The sequence below is a fragment of the Ailuropoda melanoleuca genome, chromosome 14 (genome assembly GCF_002007445.2).
Source record: "Ailuropoda melanoleuca isolate Jingjing chromosome 14, ASM200744v2, whole genome shotgun sequence".
Taxonomy (NCBI): Eukaryota; Metazoa; Chordata; class Mammalia; order Carnivora; family Ursidae; genus Ailuropoda; species Ailuropoda melanoleuca.
The window spans coordinates 39,711,986-39,731,332 of record NC_048231.1 but is presented as its reverse complement, the minus strand read 5'-3'; the positions used below and the strand labels follow the sequence as shown (position 1 = coordinate 39,731,332).

Genomic DNA, 19,347 nt, shown 5'->3' with positions numbered 1-19,347 from the left:
CATAGTACCAGAATTCCTAGCCACAGCAGCCAAACAAGAAAAGGGAATAAAAGCCATCCAAAATGATAAAAGAAGTGAAAGTAGCACTATTGTTAAATGAGATGATAATATATAGAGAAAACATGTAATATATACAGAACACTGTAAAGACTCCACCAAAATATTAGAATAAATGAATTCAGTAAAGTTGCAAGATACACAATTAATATGAAGAAATCTGTTTTGTTTTTATATACTAATAATAAACTAGCAGAAAGAGAAATTAAGAAAACATTCCCATTTACAATTGAAGAATAAAATACCCAGGAATACATTTAACCAAAGATGTGAAATAACTATGTTCTGAAAACAATACAACACTGATAAAATAAATTGAAGACAACACAAGTAAACGGAAAGATACACCAAGCTCATGGATTGGAAAACATTATATTGTTAAAATGTCCATACTACCCAAAGCAGTCTACAGATTCAGTGCAATAATCCCTATCAAAATGCTAAAAAAAATAAAAATAAAAAAGTATTTTTCACAGAACTAGAACAAATAATCCTTAAATTTGTATGGAACCACAAGACACCAAGTAGCCAAAGCAATCTTAAGAATAACTAAGCTGGAGGCGTCACACTTCCAGATTTTAAACTACATTACAAAGCTGTACTAATCAAAACAGTTTGCTACCAGCACAAAACAGATCGATGGAACATAATAATAAGAACAAAAGTATGCCCTTGCACGTATGCTCAATTAATCTATTGCAGAGGAGGCAGAAATATACAAGAGGGAAATACCGCGCTGGGAACAGCTACATGCAAAAGAGTGAAACTAGAGCACCTTCTTACACCATACAAAAAAAAAAAAAAAAAAAACTCAAAATGGATTAGAGACCTAAATGTGAGGCCTAAAACCATAGAAATCCTAGAAGAAAATAGGCAGTAAACTCTTGGACATCAGCCTTAGCAATATATATATATATATATATATATTTTTTTTTTATCTCTTTCCAAGCAACGAAAACAAGGGCAAAAATAAACAATTGGGACTACATCAAACTAAAAAGTTTTTGCACAGCAAAGTAAACCATCAACAAAATGGAAAGGCAACTACTATACGGGAGAGGCTATTTGCAAATAACATACCTGATAAAGGATTAACATCCAAAATACATAAATACATAAAGAACTCCTACAACTCAGTGCATGTATGCACACGTGTGTGTACATATGTCTGTATATATTACACACATACACGTATGTATGCATATGTGTGTACATATATGTGTACACACATAATCACAATCCAATTAAAAAATGGACAAAGGACCTAAATAAACATTTTCCAAGAAGACACAGAGATGGCCAATAGATACATGAAAAGATGCCCAGCACCACTAACCATCAGGGAAATGCCGACCCAAACCACAATGAGCTCACCGCTTCCTACCTGTCAGAAAGGCTAGTATGAAAAAGACAAAAAAGGACAAGTTGGTGTGGATGTGGAAAAAAAGAGAACCCTCGTGCCCTGTTGGTGGAAATGCAAACTGTGACAGCCACTGTGGAAAACCATATGGAGGCTTTTCAAAAAAATTAAAAATAGAAATACCATATAATCTACTAATCTCACTTCTGGGTATTTACCCAGAGAAAATGAGAACATTAATTTGAAAAGATCTATGCTCCTCTGTTTGCTGCAGCATTATTTACAATAGCCAAGATGTGGAAGCTGTCATAATGCCCACAGATAGAAGAATGGATAAAGAAGATGTGGTGGGTATCAACAATGGAAGATTACTCAGACAACCAAGAAGAAGAATGAAATCTTGCCACTTGCAACATGGACGGAACTAGAGGGTGTTATGCTATGAGAAATAAGTCAGAGAAGACAAATACCATATGATTTCACTTACATCTAGAATCTAAAAGTCAAAACACAGGAACAAACAAACGAACAGAAACAGACTCATAGATGCAAAGAACAAACTGGTGGTTTGCCGGGGGGGTGGGGGTGGGGAGAAGGGGGGTGAAACTGGCAAAGGGGATTAAAGGCACAACTTCCAATTGTAGGGCTCCCGGCTGGCTCGGTCAGTAGAACATCTGATTCTTGATCTCTGGGTTGTGAGTTCGGCCCCATGTTGGGTGTAAAGATTAAAAAATAAAATATAAATATAAGAATAAAACCTTTAAAAAATTTCCGATTATAAAATAAATCACAGGGGTGAAAAGTACAGCATAGGGAATATAGTCAGTAATATTGTCATACATTTGTATGGTGATAGATGGGGACTACACTTACCACGGAGAGCATATCGTAATGTCTGTAATTGCTAAATCACTATGTTGTACAAGTGGAGCTGATATCATGTACGTCAGCTGTGCTTCAACTAAAAGAAGTTTTAAAGAAAAAATAATCTCACAACTTCATCAAAAAGAATAAAATACCTAAACATAAATTTCACCAAGGAGGTGAAAGAACTGTAGTCTGAAAACTCTCAGATATTAATGGAAGAAATTGAAGATGACATACAAACAAAACATGGAAAAATCAACTCTGCTTGTGGGTTGGAAAAATTACTATTGTTAAAATGCCCATACCACCCGGGGCTCCTGGATGACTCAGTCGGTTAAGCGTCGGATTCATGATCTCAGCTCAGGTCTTGATCTCAGGGTCGTGAGTTCAAGCCCCTTGCTGGGCTCCACGCTGGGCATGGAAAGTACTTCAAAAAAAAAAAAAAAAGTCCAAAGCAACCTGCAGATTCAATGCAATCCCTGTCCAAATATTAATGGCATTTGTCACAGAATTAGAACAAATAATCCCATATTTATAAGGAACCACAGAAGACCATGAATAGCGGAAGCAATCTTGAAAATCAACAAAACTGGAATCATGCTCCCAGATTTCAAAGTATACCCCAAAGCTGGTACTGGCACAGAAACAGACACACAGATCATGGAACAAAACAGTAGGCCCAGAAATAAACCTCACACTTCCATAGTCACCTAATCCATGACAAAGGAGGCAGGAATCTACAGTGGGGAGAGGACAGTCTCTTCAAGAAACGGTGCTGGGAGAACAGGACAGTTGGCGCAGAATGCCACACACAAGAATGAACTCTAAATGGGTTAAAGACTTAACTGTGACGCCCAAAACCATAAAAATCCTAGAAGAAAACATAGGCAGTAAGCAGTCTGATATTGGTTTGAGCAATGCTTTTTTGATCTGTCTCCTCAGGCAAGGACAACAAAAGCAAAAATAATCAAATGGAACGACATCAAACTAAAAAGGTTTTGCAAAGTAAACCATCAACAAACAAAAAAAGCAACGTACTGGATAAGAGAAGCTATTTGCAGGGGCACCTGGGTGGCACAGCGGTTAAGCGTCTGCCTTCGGCTCAGGGCGTGATCCCGGTGTTATGGGATCGAGCCCCACATCAGGCTCCTCCGCTATGAGCCTGCTTCTTCCTCTCCCACTCCCCCTGCTTGTGTTCCCTCTCTCGCTGGCTGTCTCTATCTCTGTCGAATAAATAAATAAAATCTTAAAAAAAAAAGAGAAGCTATTTGCTAATAATATATCGGATAAGAGGTTAACATACAAAATATATAAAGAACTCCTACAATGCAGTATTTAAAAAACCGTCCAATTTTTTTAAATGGGCAGAAAATCTGAATAGACAGCTTTCCAAGAAGACATGCAGACAGCCAACAGACACAAGGAAAGATGCCCAACGTCACTGGCATCAGGGAAATGCCGACGCAAACCCCGATGAGACGCCTCCTCACGCCGGTCAGAATGGCGGAAGCTAACAACTCCGGAAACAACAGGTGCGGGGAGGATGCCGAGAAAGCGGAGCCTCGTGCAGTGTTGGTGGGAACACAAACTAGTGCGGCCACTCTGGAGAACAGGATGGGGGCTCCTCAAAAAGCTAAAAAGAGAGCCCCCCTACAACCCGGCAATCGCACTACTCGGTATTTACCTGAAGATAATGAAAACAGTCATTTGAAAAGACATTTGCTCCCCTGTGTTTCCTGCAGCATTATTGACAGTAGTCGAGATATGGAAGCAGCCCAATCGGTAGTTATGTGGTTCAGAAGATCCCTTCCTCCCTCCCCTCCCTCCCCTCCCTTCTCTCTCTCTCTCTCTCTCTCTCTCTCTCTCTCACACACACACACACGAATATTAGCCATAAAAAAGAATAAAACCTTGCCATTTGCAACATGGATGGATCTAGACGGTATTATGCTAAGTGAAATAAGTCGGAGAGAAAACAAATACCGTATGACTTCACTTATACGTGGAATCTAAAAAGCAAAGCAAACAAAACGGAAGTGAGCTCACAGATGCAGAGAACAGGCTGGTGGTTGCCAGAAGGGAGGGGGCAACGGGTGACATAGGTGAAGGGGATGAAGATGTACGTTCTTCCAGTTATAAAATAAGTAAGACGGGGGTTGTGGTGAACAGCACAGGGAGGACAGTCGATGGCACGGCCACAAATCTGGATGACGACTGATGGTAACGAGACTTATCATGGTAACCATTTCATGGATTACTTCCGCCCAACAGGCTGAGCGAGACGCTCTCTCTCAGGCTCGTATCTTAGCCAAGGGCCAAACCACAAACATCTATACCAACCGTCAGTATGCTTTGGGGTAGCCCAACAACAGGGTTGCCTTACCTCTAATGGGAATAAACTCAAAAATGGCTCTTATGCCCCAAATGGATTAGATGCCATACTTTTTTTTTTTTTAAGATTTTATTTATTAATTTGACAGAGAGAAACAGCCAGCGAGAGAGGGAACACAAGCAGGCGGAGTGGGAGAGGAAGAAGCAGGCTCCCAGCAGAGGAGCCTGATGTGGGGCTTGATCCCAGAACGCTGGGATCACGCCCTGAGCGGAAGGCAGACGCTTAACGACTGCGCCACCCAGGCGCTCCAGATGCCAAACTTTTGTCAGCTGCTCTATGATTAAGGTCTTGGCATTTCAGCCTTGACTCCCTGGAGGCAAAGGGAACCACCTCGTTGATATTTCCATCAAGAATGCTGCTCTCAAAGGAACCAACAACCAAACCTCTGTCGTGGTCCAAAGGGATGTTCCCCCAAATGACAATCTAGAAAAATCGACAAGAGAGGCCTACCAATTGGCCCCAGAGAGGGGAAAACAATATTGGAAATATAATTGTTCAATAAAAAGAGAGAACTCTGGCTGGGACCAAATAACAACCCAGTCCCACCTGAGACTCTAAAATTCCCATTACTGGCCATTGGGTGCAAGCATTCAGTCATTAGTCTGCTGATAAAATGATACGCTTTATGAACTAATACCAATAGGGAAATACCAGTAAGGCCACAGAACGTGGCCACCTTGCTTGTCCCACCTGCCCCAAATACAATCCTGGGAAACCTGTCCACCTCGCTCTCAGGCATTTTTTTTCAAGTTTTTAAATTCTAGTTAGTTACCATATATGGTAAAATTGGTTTCAGGAGTAGAATTTAGTGATTCATCACTTACATACAACACCCCGTGCTCATCCCAACAACTGCCCTCAACCCCCATCCCCCATCTAGCCCATCCCCCACCCACTTCATCAACCCTCAGTCTGTTCTCCTTCCCTCGGAGTCTCTCGAGGTTTACTTTGCTCTCTCTTCGCCCTCAGGCATTTTCATTGCCCGATGGAGCGTCTGAGGTTTGGCAAGGGATTTTACTCAGCTTCTCCCATCTCATGGATACAACATGATTTAGTCATGGGCTGTATGCTTTCTCACTGGACTGAGACTTTCCCTTGTGAACAAGCAATAGCGAAAGTCCTACTAGAAAAGATCATTCTGGGGCGCCTGGGGGCGGTCAGTCAGTTGAGCGTCTGACTCTTGATTTCAGCTCCGGTCACGAACTCAGGGTCCTGGGATGGAGCCCCGCATCTGAATCCATGCTCAATGGGGAGTCTGTGTGGGATTCTCCCCCTCCCTCTGTCCGTCCACCCACCCCCCTCTAAAATAAATAAATCTTTAAAAAAGATCATCCCTACCTGGGGAAATCTCGAACTTCACAGGTCAGGTGACAACAGGTCCGTGCTGCTCGGCGGGCCGGAAAGGCTCCCGCTCCACTTCCCAGCCTCCGTCCTCGGGTGTAGAGCACACTAAGGGCACTAGGACTCAACTGGCAAAATCTGGGAGGACCCTTCAACCCTCCCGCCGAAGCACTGCCAGTGGTCCTTCTAAACCGCAGCCCCACGCGCGCCCGAAGCGCAGACGCTCGCCCGCTGGGGTAGCCACGGCTCCTGCTCGCCCTGCTCCACAGGGAGGGGAGACACCCCAGCGTCGGGAGGCCTAATTCCTTCTACCGAGAACAGCTGTGCTTCAGGACAAGTTTTGCCACAGTACGTTCCCGTGAGATGAGACCTCACACATCGCCACTTGCAACCAGACATTTCAGCTACTAGAAAAGACACCCCCAGAAAGTCTCGTCAGCCTTGTTGGCAGGGCCCCCGCCCAGTGCTGTTCGCCAACCCTGCATAATCATGCCGAAGTCACGTACCCGCCGCCCGTCCGCCCTGTGCAGAAACAACAGGCGGTCCCAGCCCAGGGCTTCCAGGTGACCTCCGACACGTTCGACCTCAACAAGGCTCGGACTTCAGGGGTGCCTGGGTAGCGCAGTCCTTAAGCGTCTGCCTTCAGCTCAGGGCATGATCCCGGCGTTCTGGGATCGAGTCCCACATGGGGCCCCTTGGCTGGGAGACTGCTTCTTCCTCTCCTGCTCTCCTGCTGTGTTCCCTTTCTCTCTGGCTGTATCTCTGTCACATAAATAAATAAAATCTTTAAAAAAAACAAAACAAAACTCGGACTTCAGATGGGAAACACCTGAGGTCTTCCTCCAAGCCTTCGTCTTTTTTCAAATGTGGCCTTACATGCTTCTTACTGCTAAGAAGAAACTTTCTTACTACTCCGACGTGGGACCCAGCACCCAGGAAAGGTCCTTCCTGGTACCAAGGGACACAGATGGCACACTAATACTTTTTTTTTTTTTTTTTTTTTTTTTTTTTTTTTTTTTTTTTTTTTTAGAGGGCAGAGGAGCAGAGGAAGAGAGAGAGAATCCGAAGCAGGCCCCATGCCCAGCGTGCAGCCCGACATGGGGCTTGAACTCATGACCCTGAGATCATGACCTGAGCAGAAACCAAGAGTGGATGCCTAGCCGACTGAGCCCCCCAGGTGCCCCAACTCTTGATTGGTGGTGCTTTTGAGGAAATGGGAGGCTGAGGAAAGGATGCGGAGTTCCAGAGCGCGCACAGCCGGTCACCTCTCACTGCCCACCCGCCTGTCCTCCCGCCCACGGCAAGAAGCCTGCTCTCCTAGACCAGCAGCAGCAGGACCTTCTTCTGGGAGCAGCCGGCCAATGAGAAACCGGCACCACCCTGAATTCTCAGTTTCCCCCCATGGACTTCCATTCCAAACCGCCTCTTCCAACTCCCTCCTTTTTCTCTATGATCCTGTTCCTCTCCTGTGGTCTCCAGACTTGCCGGCCTATGGTTTAGCCACAGCCTGAACATCCCTCCGTGCAATTCCTCTACCATTCCAGAATAAACCCGTTCTTCCGCTGAGATGCCCGGCTGTTTTATTTGCAAGGTCGACAGCCTTTGGCATGATGTTGGGGGTGCCCTGGACAGCCAGCCTCACCAGGCGCCTCACGCCTGTGCTCTAGTCGCCTCCCTTTGCACCAGGGGCAGCCCCCTCCTTGTTCTGGGTTCAACTTTGCAGACTGCAATTTTCTGGTGGACCCGTTCTATAGGTAGTTCCCGGAGCTGCCCTTTGAGGATGGCCAGAAGGGAGGACTCGCAGGACCACCCCTCACCAATGGACGGACGAGGGCACTCTCCGCGCTCAAGCAAAGGCGTACGGGTGGGGGCACAGGAGACAACTGATAGCAGGTGCAGGAAACCTCTTTATTGGGCAAAGCCACCCTATTTTTGGCCTGCGGGGGACAAGGAGTGTGGAGAAGGGGGCGGGGATCTGGCAAGGTCAGGGACCCGTACATTTCGCGGGGGCGGCGGAGGGCAGAAGTGAGCGCTGGCCAGTCACACGGCTGCTCAGGCCTCTGTCTCCGCGAAAAGCGGGTTCACGAAGTAGCTGCGGCTGGTGCTGCTGTTTTCCACCTTGGTCGCGGGAGGCTGCGGGGTGCGTAGAATCAAGGGGAGGGGGCGCAGAGTCAAGGGGCGTCGGCGCCCAGCACAGCCCGCGGGCGGGCCGATACCCCTACCCGCCCCCTCACCGGCTCCACGGAGCCCGCCACGTCGAACACGGGGTTGGAGAAGCCCAGGGGGTCCACGACGGGCGCGGGGGCCGCTTCGTCTCGCCTACTCCATCTGGAGAACAAGGACGCACGTGAGCCCTCGTGGGGGCTCCGCACACCACTCCTGGTACCTGACTCGCCGCCCCCGAGGCCTCTCCGGGGCGCCAGCACCCGCGGACTCTCCCCGAAACCCCGCCCTGAGGCCCCGCCCCCGCGACCTGAGCCTCCACCCCGGGGCGGATGGGCCCCGCGGCCCCGCCCCACGACCCCGAAACCCGGCTGCCCCGGTCTCCGCCCCCCTGCAGATCCGCCCCGCGGCCCCACCGCCGCCCCCTCGCCCCCGACCCCGCAGCCCCGCCTGCGTACCTGAGCCTCGGAGCGCCGCGCAGCAGCAGCGCCCCCGCCACCAGCGCCAACAGCAACAGCAGCCCAGCGGTCACTCCGCCTGCCAGCTCCGCGCGCAAACCTGAACCGTCCAGCCCCTGCGCCGAGCCGTCCCCTACAGGCGCGCCCGACTCCCGGGCTGTAGCCGACAGGACCCCAAGGGGTTCACCTGCAAGGGCGCCGGCTCAGTCTCCCCAACGCGGGGCGGGGCAGGGGCCGGGAAAAGCGCACCCGCGGTTACCGTGCTCGGCGACGTCCGCCAGGAGGGCACGGGCCAGCCGTCCCGCGCCGCCCGTCTCGGGCCCGGTCTCTGTCAGCACCACCTGAATCTCCGTGTCCGCCTCCGCGCCTGCGGTCCCGCGGGGCCGTGGCGGGCGCGGCACCTTGGACACGGCCACTTGCAGCCCCTGGTACTGGGGCTGGGGAGGGAGACAGGGTTGTCCCAGGGACTTCGCCCTCGGACCTGCGGGGGCGTTGGCGGCAGGACGAGTGATGGGCAGGTGCGCAGAGTGACCGCGTCAGTGAGGCAAGGTGGGGTCCCGGGGTCCCTGCAGGGATGAAGGTCCCGGGCGGGGGCGGCGGGGCTGGTAGGGCTGGGGTGGGGGGGCGCGGGCCCATTACCAGGAAGCCTTGCAGCAGCCGCGCCCGGTACCGCTCAATGTCAAAGGTGGGGCCGTGGGTCAGCGACACGATGGCTCCTGCGACAGAAGGGTAGGGGTCGGCGCCGCGGGCCCAGGACCAACAGGGAAACTGAGGCTGCGGTCGAGCACACACGTGCCGGGAGGGGGCGCTCACCGCAGAGGTCGCAGCACTGCCCCTCGGGCCGGAGGGCGTCATGGCAGGCGGCCGGGGGACAGCGACCGCCCAAGGGCTGGAGCAGGGCCTCGCAGATCCAGGGCAGCGCCTGCAGGAGGGAAGCGGCCGTCAGCACGGAGACGGTGCGGGCCGGACCGCGGCGGCAGAGGGCCCGCTCCAGGCCCCCACCCCGAGCCCGGCCCCCGCACCCCGCTGCGGGCCGCGCTCACCTCGGTGTTGCCGCAGACGCAGCCCGACGCGTCGGCGCAGGCCCCGGGGTCCACGCTCAGAGCGCCCGGCCCGTGGAAGCGCAGGCGGCCGGCGCGGGACGCCAGGAACGCAGCCAGGTCCTCGTCGCGCGTGAACGTCTGCGGGGGGCCGGGTCACGAGCGGAGCCAGCCCGAGGAGGGGACAGCCTCTGAGTGCTCGGAACTCACGTGTGGGGACTGCCCGGGCCGAGGCGCGGAGAGGAGGCCCGAGCCCCGGCCCCGCGCGCCAGCTCACCTGGCCCAGAGCCCGGACGCTGCGGACGCGCGCGGGGCGGGCGCCCGGGCCGAGACCCACTCGAAAGGAGGCGTCGGACGGGAAGACGACGTCGTCGTGGCGGCAGGGCACGCGCTCGGCGTCCACGGAGAAGAGGCCGCGCGCCGCGTCCCCGGAGCGCCACAGGCGCGGGTCGTGCCACCAGAAGCGGTCGGGGTCGAGGAAGAGCGCGGGGGCGCCTGGGTGAGCGCGCGTCCCTGAGCTCCGCGGGCGGGGCGCCCCCCACCAGGCCCCGCCCGAACACGCCCCCCGGACAGGCCCCGCCCCCGGGCCCCTCACCGGTCCGGCAGTCCGGGTCCTGGCCGGCGTCCGGGGCGCTGAAGCCTGCCCCCGAGGCCAGGACGAATTCCCCGTCCCGCGGCAGGAGCTGCGGAAAGCACAGGCGGAGGGGCGCCTCGCGGGGGGCCAGGGTGCCACAGGGTCCCGCCCCCGCCTCCGTGTTCCCGGGGAGGGGTGAGCGTAGGTCACCGAGCGGGGAGGTGAGGTCAGGGGCTGGCGGCGCCTGGCCCTGGCTGAGGGTCAGAGAAGACGGAGGGAGCAGGACTGCAGGCCAAGGAGCCAGACCCAGCCTGAGACCTGGCGGCGTGAAGAGTTTGGGGCAAGGTGACACGAAGGTCACTGCCCTCTCCCGTCACCCCGAGAAACTGTATAAGCCAGGAACCCAAGCCGCGGGGCAGTGTGGAGGCAGCCCTGAACTGTGTGAGGGAGGGGGGCTGGTGGCAGGAAGGTACCGGCGCCTCAGAGTGGCCCCTGTCTCCCCTGCAGGCCTAGGCTCCGCCAGGGCAGCCCATTCACCACAAGTGGGGGGCCACAGCTCAGACCTCAGGTGTCAGAGGATCTGAGGCAGTGGGAAGGCCTGGTGAGGGAGGCCCGCGGCCCTCTCCCTCCCCATCCCCTCTGAGCCCCAGGATTTTTGACCCTCAGGGTTGGGGTTGGAGATGAGGGCTGGGCCAGGGGAGCTGAGCGGCACAGGGATCAGGAGGGGTTCGTCGTCATCTGAGGTAGTCCACCCAGGGCCCGGCCTCAAGTCCCATCTTGCTTGTCCCCTACCTGAGCATGGGCCCTGACCAAGAGGCGATGCCTGGAGGGATGCGAGGTCACACCTGGGAGTGGAGCCCTGTGAGAGCAAGGCAGGGCCACCCGCAGGTGCGGAGTGAGCCCTGGAGACAGATGGATACGCGACTCAGGAACAGGGGAGGCCTTGGCAGGGCAAGGCTGACCAAGAACCCGTTTTTGGAAAGAACCAAAGGGGGTTGAATCACTATACTGTACCCGGAAAGTAATATAACACTGTATGTTAACTATACTGGAATTAAGATTTAAACTTAATAATAAAAAGAACCAAAGGGGGAAAATATAAATAAGTTCCAGAACACGGAATAATTGAAAGGAAGAGCACACTAGGTGAGATAAACACGCGGACTGGTCCAGCTGGAGAAGCCCCAGTGACGGGTGTTTCTGGGAAGGGACTCTCTGGGCAGGATAGGGTGGAGCCCCCGAGAGGAGGGAGGATCGACACCCCAGTGCCAAAATGCAGATGCAAAGGAGGGGGGCGATATTGAAGAAGCAAGGAGGATGCGCTTTTCCGATTTGAAGAAAGCTGAGAAAGCTCAGATGGAAAGGCGTCACATGGCATGGGAAGCAAGGAAAATCAAACCCAGACACGTGGCAGTGTGTGTAGAGACATCAGCGACACAGAGAACATTCTAAAAGCTTCAGAGAGAAAGAACAGATCACCCAGCAAAGACGAAAAAACTCAGAGGTCAGGTTTAACAGCAACAACAATGGATACAAAAAGACAATGTAATAATAGTTTATGTATTAAAGGAACAGAAGGTCCCATCTCCCATCTAGAATTTTATACCCGGCCAACGGTCCATTCCAATGCAGAAGCATAATGGAAAGACTTCAGACAGCGGCAGAGACCTGCTCTGAAAACATAGTTGGAGGAAGAAGGAAAGAAACGGGAAAGAAACACACCAAAAGGACTTACTTGTTTGTGGGAAGACACACACACTGAGAAGCTTAAGAAATAAAAAGGACTGCCAGACTTGAAAACCTGGATGAAATGTATCAATTTCTAGAAAAATTCAAAATGTCGGGGGCGCCTGGGTGGCTCCGTTGTTAAGCGTCTGCCTTCGGCTCAGGGCGTGATCCCAGAGTTTCGGCTCAGGTCGTGATCTTGGGGTTGAGGGATCGGTGGTGACGGGCTCCTCACTCAGCAGGGAGTTGGCTTGGGATTCTCTCTCTCCCTCTGCCCCTCCCGCTCACACGCTCTCCCTCTAAAATAAATAAATAAATCTTTAAAATATATCTATATTAGCTGACTAGCTCCAATAGTGTATTTTTAAAATACATGGTGATCATGGGGTTCGGTCCCAGGACGGCTCCCATCCCCACTTCCCAGTGCGCATGATGGCGTCCCAGCAGACAGCAGTAAGCAGTTTGTGCCAACAAAACCGGGGCAGAGGGAAGTCAGGTGTCTTACAGAAAGGGCATGCTCCGACCCACACCTACAGGAAGGTGCCAGGAGGCCATCAGTCTCGCAATGACAGTTCAGCCTCAGGAAACCTCATTAACAGGCTGAAAAGAGGGAGGGGGCAATCGTATCTCACTCGATGTAAAAAACCCAATAACAACAACAACAAAAATGCCAGAGAAGTCTAACAAATCTATTTATGATTTTGTAAGAAGCTGCTAGCAAGCTATAATAGAATTTCCACAATTCAATAAAGTTTATGTACCAAAACCCTACAGCAAACATTACACTCCATGGAGAGACGTGACATGCCTTCTCTTTCATCCTGGAACGAGACACGGCTGCCCGCTTTTATCACTTTTGTTTAACCTAGGGGAGGGGTCCTGGACAATGTTATTTTTTTTAAGATTTATTTATTTGTTTTATAGAGATAGAGAGTGGGGGAAGGGGCAGAGGGAGCGGGGAGAGAGAATCCCAAGCAGACTCCCCGCTGGGCATAGGGCTCAACACAGGGCTCGATCCCACAACCCTGAGATCATGACCTGAGCCGAAACCAAGAGTCGGACACTGAACCAACTGAGCCACCCAGGCACCTCCTAGACAAAGCTATCTGGAAAGAAAAAGAAATAAAAGGAGTTAGGACTGGAAGGAAGGAGGAACAACTGTCATCACTTATAAAAATAAACAATCAGAACATAACAATTTTTAAAAATAGAGTACCGTTCCCAATAGAAACCACGTTACAAAGTGTTTATGAACGGGCCGATCTCTACAAGACTCTGTGGGGACCCCTCGAAAAGCACCGAGTTTTATGATGGATGACGTGAAACATTTGCAGAGAAATTCATGGCCTGTTGGTATAAATCGGGTGTTCATTCCCAAACCAAATTCCAGGGTTTTGTTGCGGCTGTTGCTATCTGATAAACCCACCCTCCCTTTCCTCTGCAACAATCCGATCCACAAAGAACTAGTTGGCCTCGTAGCAGAAGAGTGGACAGAGGAGTTGCCCCAGTGGGCATTCAGACCACCCACAGAGCCGCAGCGTGAGGACCATGGGGTGCCGGCAGCCACGGGAACAGGCAAAGGGACAAGAGAGGACTCTGAGACCTCCCTGCGGCGAGGGAGGCTGAGCCACAAGGCCAAGGGGCGAGGCTGTGGCTTGGAGGAAGACGTCAGAAGTGGGGCTTATTCTAAGGAGAAGATAAAGCTGGTTCCCTAGCTAGAGCCCCACTCCAGCGTGCGCCCCTGATGGCAGGATTGTGATGTAATCACCGAATAGACGGATGCTCGGCCATGGCCGTGACTCAGCAGCAGCCAAGGGAGTCTTAGAACACCGCAAACACCGTACAAGGCAGCAGGTCTGGCATCGCAGATTACACTGAGGGCTGCTGTTCGGCGAAGGGCACCACAGGCAGAAAGGGCACAGTGAGAAGACGCTTGCCGTCTGGCAACGCAACCATGGATCGATGGACAGAAGTTATGAGATTCCTCCAGACCAAGAGAACTGGGTGAATAGAAATGGGAGGGGAGAGGGGGTTCAGGAAGGAGAAAATCCCAGGGAGGGAAGCTCCAAACCTGAGAGGGACAAATGAAAACACAGCGGCAGCTGCCCCTGTTACTAGGGCCACATCTGGGCAGCCAGGTAATGCTGAGCAGCGGGGCTGGGGGGCGGTCCGGGGCAGCTCGGGGTCCATTCAACCTGTTACCGGGACCCTGGACAGTTCCCACCTGGGTCCTCCAGTGGGGGTGGGAGGGTGGGGTGAAGCCCCCGTGCAGGAGGAGGAGAGGCAGCGGAAGTGAGGGGGTGCCTCACGGGCCTCCAGGAAAGGAGGCGGGACTCGGATTTGGATAGCTGGGGATGGAAAGAAGGGCTAGATAGAGAGACCTGTCAGGCGATGAATGGATGAATGAATGTCTCTTTTAAGATCCTCAAACTCTTTCAAAGGAGATCATGAAAATGATCTGGAGAAGGGTCCCAGACCCCAGGCCCCCGCCCCCGCCCTGGCTGACCTCCTGCTCAAGGGTCCCACACCTGCTCTGGATGCCCCTCTTGGATGCCCCTCTCTTCCTGCTCCAGGCGGCTGCCTGCCTGGTTGCCACGGTTAGGCACGGGCAGGGGGAGTGGGCGCTGGGTCCGGCTGCTCCCCCCATGCCTCCCTTGCTCCTTCACCTGGCTGCTGCCCTCTTCCACACCTTAGTCTTTGGGTTGGGCAGATGTGAAAGGGCATCCCAACCCCAGATCTGCAGACTGGGACCCCCAGTCTCTGCCTGATGCCCCCTCCCTAGGCAGGGACAGCTCTGGCTCACACGGAGGGGTAGGACTCCCTTGCACTGATTTGTCCTGCCCCACGAGTGGCCGGGTCCCACCATGAATGCTGCTTTGGGAAACCATCCATTAGCCAAGACAACTCAGGGAGTGGAAATAAGGCCTGGGGTCCTCAGATCTTGCATATGAGCAAGAGATGGGGTGGGGCCAGGGCCACCCGGTGCCTCCCCCAACTCACCTGCCCGCACAAAACCCAGTGGCCTCTAAATGAGGACCCCAGCCCTGGCACCCACACCCAGAGCCCCCCTCCCCCAACTCCACCCTTGCTCAGGGCCGGCAACCCTCCGACAGGACAGTGATCCAACCCAGAGGACAGAGGGCGCTGTGGAGCCTCTTAATTAGGAGGGGCCCCTGAGACCCCCGGGTCTCGGGAAAGGACACTTTAAATCAGGGAGCAGTGGCCCTTTCTGCAAAGGGCCAGACAGAAAATACATTAAGATTTGAGGCCACACAGACTCCCTCATGTCCACTCAGCTCTGCCTGGTAGTGCGATGGCGGCCAGAGATGCTGGCGCCCCAACGGGCGGGGCTGTGTGCTGATAAAACTTTACTTACCGACATCGAGGTTCATGTTCTATAGTTCCCGTGCCACAAAAGTGTTCATCTTTTGGTTTTTTCCTCCCCCAACTCTTTAAAAATTTGAAAACCATTCTCAGCTCCGGCCACGCGGCTGCATTTGGGCAGTAAGGAGCTTGCTGACCCCGCCTTTCACAGACAGCCAGAGTCTTTCTCCCAGGCCTTATCAGAGCCCTTAACACATCCCGAAAGCTCCAGGCAAGCAAGCAGGCGGCGTCTCCCAAATTTACTGGCCACGGAACCTCTTCAACCCTCCTAATTCCCACCATTCTCTGGAACACTAGTGTCCTGCAAAGCAGTTTGAGAGAAAGACCCCGAGGTTTCTGATGGGAGGTCTTAGGTACTGGGAAAGAGAAAGACTTTGAGGAGAAGAGTGGGGGAAGGATGCTTCCTGGAGCACACCTTAGAGAAGACAGGCTACTGGGGGGCTGGAGGCCAGAAGCAGAGGTCATCCGGGACAGGAGGCACCTTCTGAACCCCTTTGCAAGGCTGGGGCACAGCCTGAGCTGGGACCACAGGACCAGTGTCTGCCCTCCCATATGGGTCCCACAACCTCGCAGAAGCCCCTCCGGAAGCCAAAGGCCCAAGGCCTGCACAGGTGATCTCGAGGGAAGAAAGGGGCTTCCCGTGGGCCGGCGGGACCCCCAGCCCCCCTCCGACCCGGGTCTCAGCCGCAGCCCCCTCACCATGTCTGAGATGCTGTGACCTTCTCGCACCAGGACTGACACCATCTGCAGGAAGAAGAGGCCTTGGTTAGCGGATCCCTTCTGTCTCTCCCCGACCCCTGGCCACCCAAGTCCCCATCCCAAACCTCCCGGGGAGGGGCGTGTGGGGAAGGCACCTTGTTTGCGGGGAACTCGACGGCAGCGCCTGCGCACGGGGTCCGGTTCTGGCTCCAGTTGGCGGCGGCTTCAAAGTCGGTGTTGGGGATCCAGAGTTTGTAGGCGGCCCGGGTCAGTGCTGGGGATGCGGATGACAGTGCTTCCTGCTCAGATGCCCCCACTCCCAGGCAGAGGGAAGGTTGGTCCCAGAGCCCGGGCGCAGATGGGGTAGCCAGGGCAGCCTAGACCCCGCGGGAGCCCCACCCCGGTGCTGACGAACTCCTACTGGATCTGCGGAGCCCGCTCCTATGTGCCCCCTCTAGGACGCTCTCCAAGGTCGCCTCATCGCCCCGCCCCCAGTTTGCCCATCGATGGAGCAGAGGGCTCGGCCAGGCAAGGACCGAGGGGCCGAGGTGAAGGGTAGCGGAGGCCTCTGCCAAGTAGAAGGGGCTGGAGGGCGGGCATTGACTGGGAGCTGTGTCCTGAGGGACCCGCGAGGGGCGTAAGAGAAGGGGGCGGGGGCGGGGCTGCAGTTTTCAAGCTCCCAGGCCTTGGGGGCGAACACCGAGGACGCGCGCCGGCCGGGGTGCAAAGGGGGAAGGTCAGCACGCCCTCGGGGACGGGGAAACTGAGTCGCTGCTGTGGGCAGGGCCTGGGGACAGTGCGCATCTCGCAAACCGACCACCGGCGCCCGAGGGCAGGGCGGGGCCCCGACGCTGGAGGGGGGTCTGGCCGAGGTCCTCGACTCTACAAGGCCAGGGAGCCTCTCCCGCTCCCGCCGCCCGCCCGGGGAGAGCCGAGGCCGTCGGGGGCGTGTGCGGCCCGCCGCCTCCGCCCCACCAGGGCGCCCCCAGCTTACCGCACAGCTGCAGCCACAGCAGGACCCGGCCCAGCGCGCCCATTCCGCCGCGCTCCCGCGTCGCCACCCGGAGACTTTGCCCCGCGGGGCCCACCTGACTGGGCGGGGCGGGGCGGGGCGGCCGGGCGGTTACAGATTTACCCCCGGGGCCCCTCGAGGCGCCGGTCGGACTCGCTCCTTCCCCATACTCAGCCCTCCCGGACCTGAGGACCTTGGGTGCCCAGGAAGAGGAGCTTGTCGCGACCCACCTGCTCCGGGACAAGGGTGTCTTGGGGGCGGGGGCTTGCTAAACCACCTCTGGTTTCCCTGCTGTCCCTGACTCTGTGTGGCTGGGGCTGCGCCTTCTCTGCCCACCTACTGGGGCTGGGTGTCCACCCTTCCATGCAGAGCCCTCCTGCCTCCTGGCCCGAAAGCACCGTGGATGCTGGCAGATGGGCTGTGCGGGGCAAGTGCCTGTGAACAAATGGGGAGCGGTTGGTAGCGGGTGCATGGTGAGTGGCGGAGGGTGCGTGCACTGGGTGGCCGTGGAGGAGGAACAGAAGGGTGGGGGGTGGTGAGTGAACGCAGGAATGCACAGGAATTGAGGGGCGGTGGTTGGAGGATGAGTCTTGTGCGATTGGGTAGTGCAAGGGTGTTGGGGAGTGGTGGGTGGTGGATGGATGGATGGAGGGGAGTGGATTGTGGAAGGAGGGCCAATGGATGGTGGATAGTGTTTGGGTGGGGAAGAATGGTAGACAAAAATGGTGCTTGGGTAAGTGGATGCGTGATGGGTGAAATATAAATTACAGGTGTCGGATGGAGTTTGTGGAGATGAACGGTGGGTGAGAAAAGGTTTCTGGCTGATGGCTGGCTGGTAGGTGAGACTGAACGGTGGATGAGTGGATGAACAGGACTTAGATGGACTGAATAGCAGGTTAGTAGAGGGCTGGCTGATGGGAGGATGAGAGCAGAGATCACAGCTGGATCAATGGATGGTTGGATGGATGGACAGGTGGACTGATTGTGTAGGGGTGTCTGAGGCATGGGGCTGGGGTGGATGTTGGGGAGTGGTGGAGGATGGATTTGTGGGGGATGGGATGGTAGAGGGTAGGTGGGTGGGTGGACAGACTGGGCACAGGAAACTGGATGATGAATAGTGGCTTATAGGTGGGGCAGATGGTGAATTGATCATCAGGGGATAGGGTGACCCGTGGATGATGGTGCCTTCTTGGTTACGGTTGATGGCAAGGGGAGGAGTGGCGAGTGGGCCACTGTGTCCAGGACGAGCTGGTGAGGGGAGAATGTGGAATGGGGGATGGAGGGCAGGTGATGGACATGGGTGGGAGGTGGAGGACTGTGTGTACTACCCATACGAGGGGAAGGACTTAGCCTTGGGGCTCCCTGGTGCCTTCCTCCCTCCTGCCTACCCTGCCCTTTCCTATATGCCCAACCCTCCCCTGCAGACCCCTGGAATTAGACTCTTCACTCTGACTGGTCTTGGGGTCTCCCCCATAGCCGGCATCTCATCCAAGGAGGATGCGACCTGCCACTGGGGCCATTCCAGCCTCTTCATGCACTGGGAAGGGGCAGGACTTCTCTGACTGGGATCAGGGAGGGAGCACGCCAGCTTGTGCCACCCTTCAGCCCAGTGGGATGCGGGCACCTGCTCTCAGGTGGGCAGCGGAGCCAGCCCTGCCGGAGGCGTCAGCACCAAGCCTGGCCTGGGTCAGGGAGGGGGTCTTCCTGGCCCTGGAATTTGGCCTTGTCTGCCTGTTGCGGAAGCCTTGACCAGGAACAGAGGGGCTATTTGGAGGTCACATCTGTTTTGTCTCCTTGTCTTGCTCCTTGCTGGGAAGTAGGCAGCTCTGTGGACTGGTGCTTCCTGGGACTCCAGCAGGGTGTCTGGCTCTGCTCCCCTCACCCCCTCCCACCACCCCACTTGTGGCTTTCAAGGCAGAGAGCTTGGGGGGCTCAGCGAACTTCACTCCCAGGGCCCAGAGCACTGTAGCCAAGCCTGGAAGTCCAGGCAGTTCTTCCCAAGGGTGGCGGCTCCTTTCTCTCAACTCAGAAAGTGGATTGCACTGAGGCCAAGGCCCAAGAGAGGCTCTAGAAGGGGGGTGGTCGGGCCTTGGGGAAATGGAACTTTCTGACCCACTTGGGCAGACCATTCCCAGAGATACTGTGCTGTCTGAACAGGGGAGCAAGGCTGCCTGGGCAGTCAGAGAAACCTTCCTGGAAGAGATGGCGTTAAAGTGGGGACTCAGAAGTCATGGCTGTAGCCGCAGTGTGGACAGTGGACTGGAGGTGGCAGAAC

At 54.8% G+C, this 19,347-nt stretch overlaps 1 protein-coding gene across 1 annotated transcript; it reads right to left on the bottom strand.

Moving 5' to 3' along the window:
• Nucleotides 1–7,913: 7,913 nt before the first annotated feature.
• AMN (amnion associated transmembrane protein) lies at nt 7,914–17,129 on the bottom strand. The gene is made up of 12 exons (XM_034642903.1): nt 17,055–17,129; nt 16,216–16,334; nt 16,061–16,105; nt 10,274–10,361; nt 9,956–10,173; nt 9,682–9,819; nt 9,452–9,560; nt 9,278–9,354; nt 8,898–9,075; nt 8,639–8,825; nt 8,252–8,345; nt 7,914–8,150 (listed from the first exon to the last, which is right to left on the bottom strand). Exons 1-12 carry the CDS (start codon nt 17,095–17,097, stop codon nt 8,070–8,072), a joined length of 1,377 nt encoding a protein of 458 aa, XP_034498794.1. The 5' UTR covers nt 17,098–17,129; the 3' UTR covers nt 7,914–8,069.
• Nucleotides 17,130–19,347: the final 2,218 nt, after the last annotated feature.

What these genes read in the sequence shown, in the direction of transcription:
- AMN (XM_034642903.1), bottom strand. Translation starts at nt 17,097, where the DNA reads ATGGGCGCGCTGGGCCGGGTCCTGCTGTGGCTGCAGCTGTGCG. An exon ending in TCGAGTTCCCCGCAAACAAG is followed by an intron (nt 16,106 to 16,215) that starts GTGCCTTCCCCA and finishes TTCTTCCTGCAG; the next exon opens with ATGGTGTCAGTCCTGGTGCG. An exon ending in GCGTCTGCGGCAACACCGAG is followed by an intron (nt 9,561 to 9,681) that starts GTGAGCGCGGCC and finishes TCCCTCCTGCAG; the next exon opens with GCGCTGCCCTGGATCTGCGA.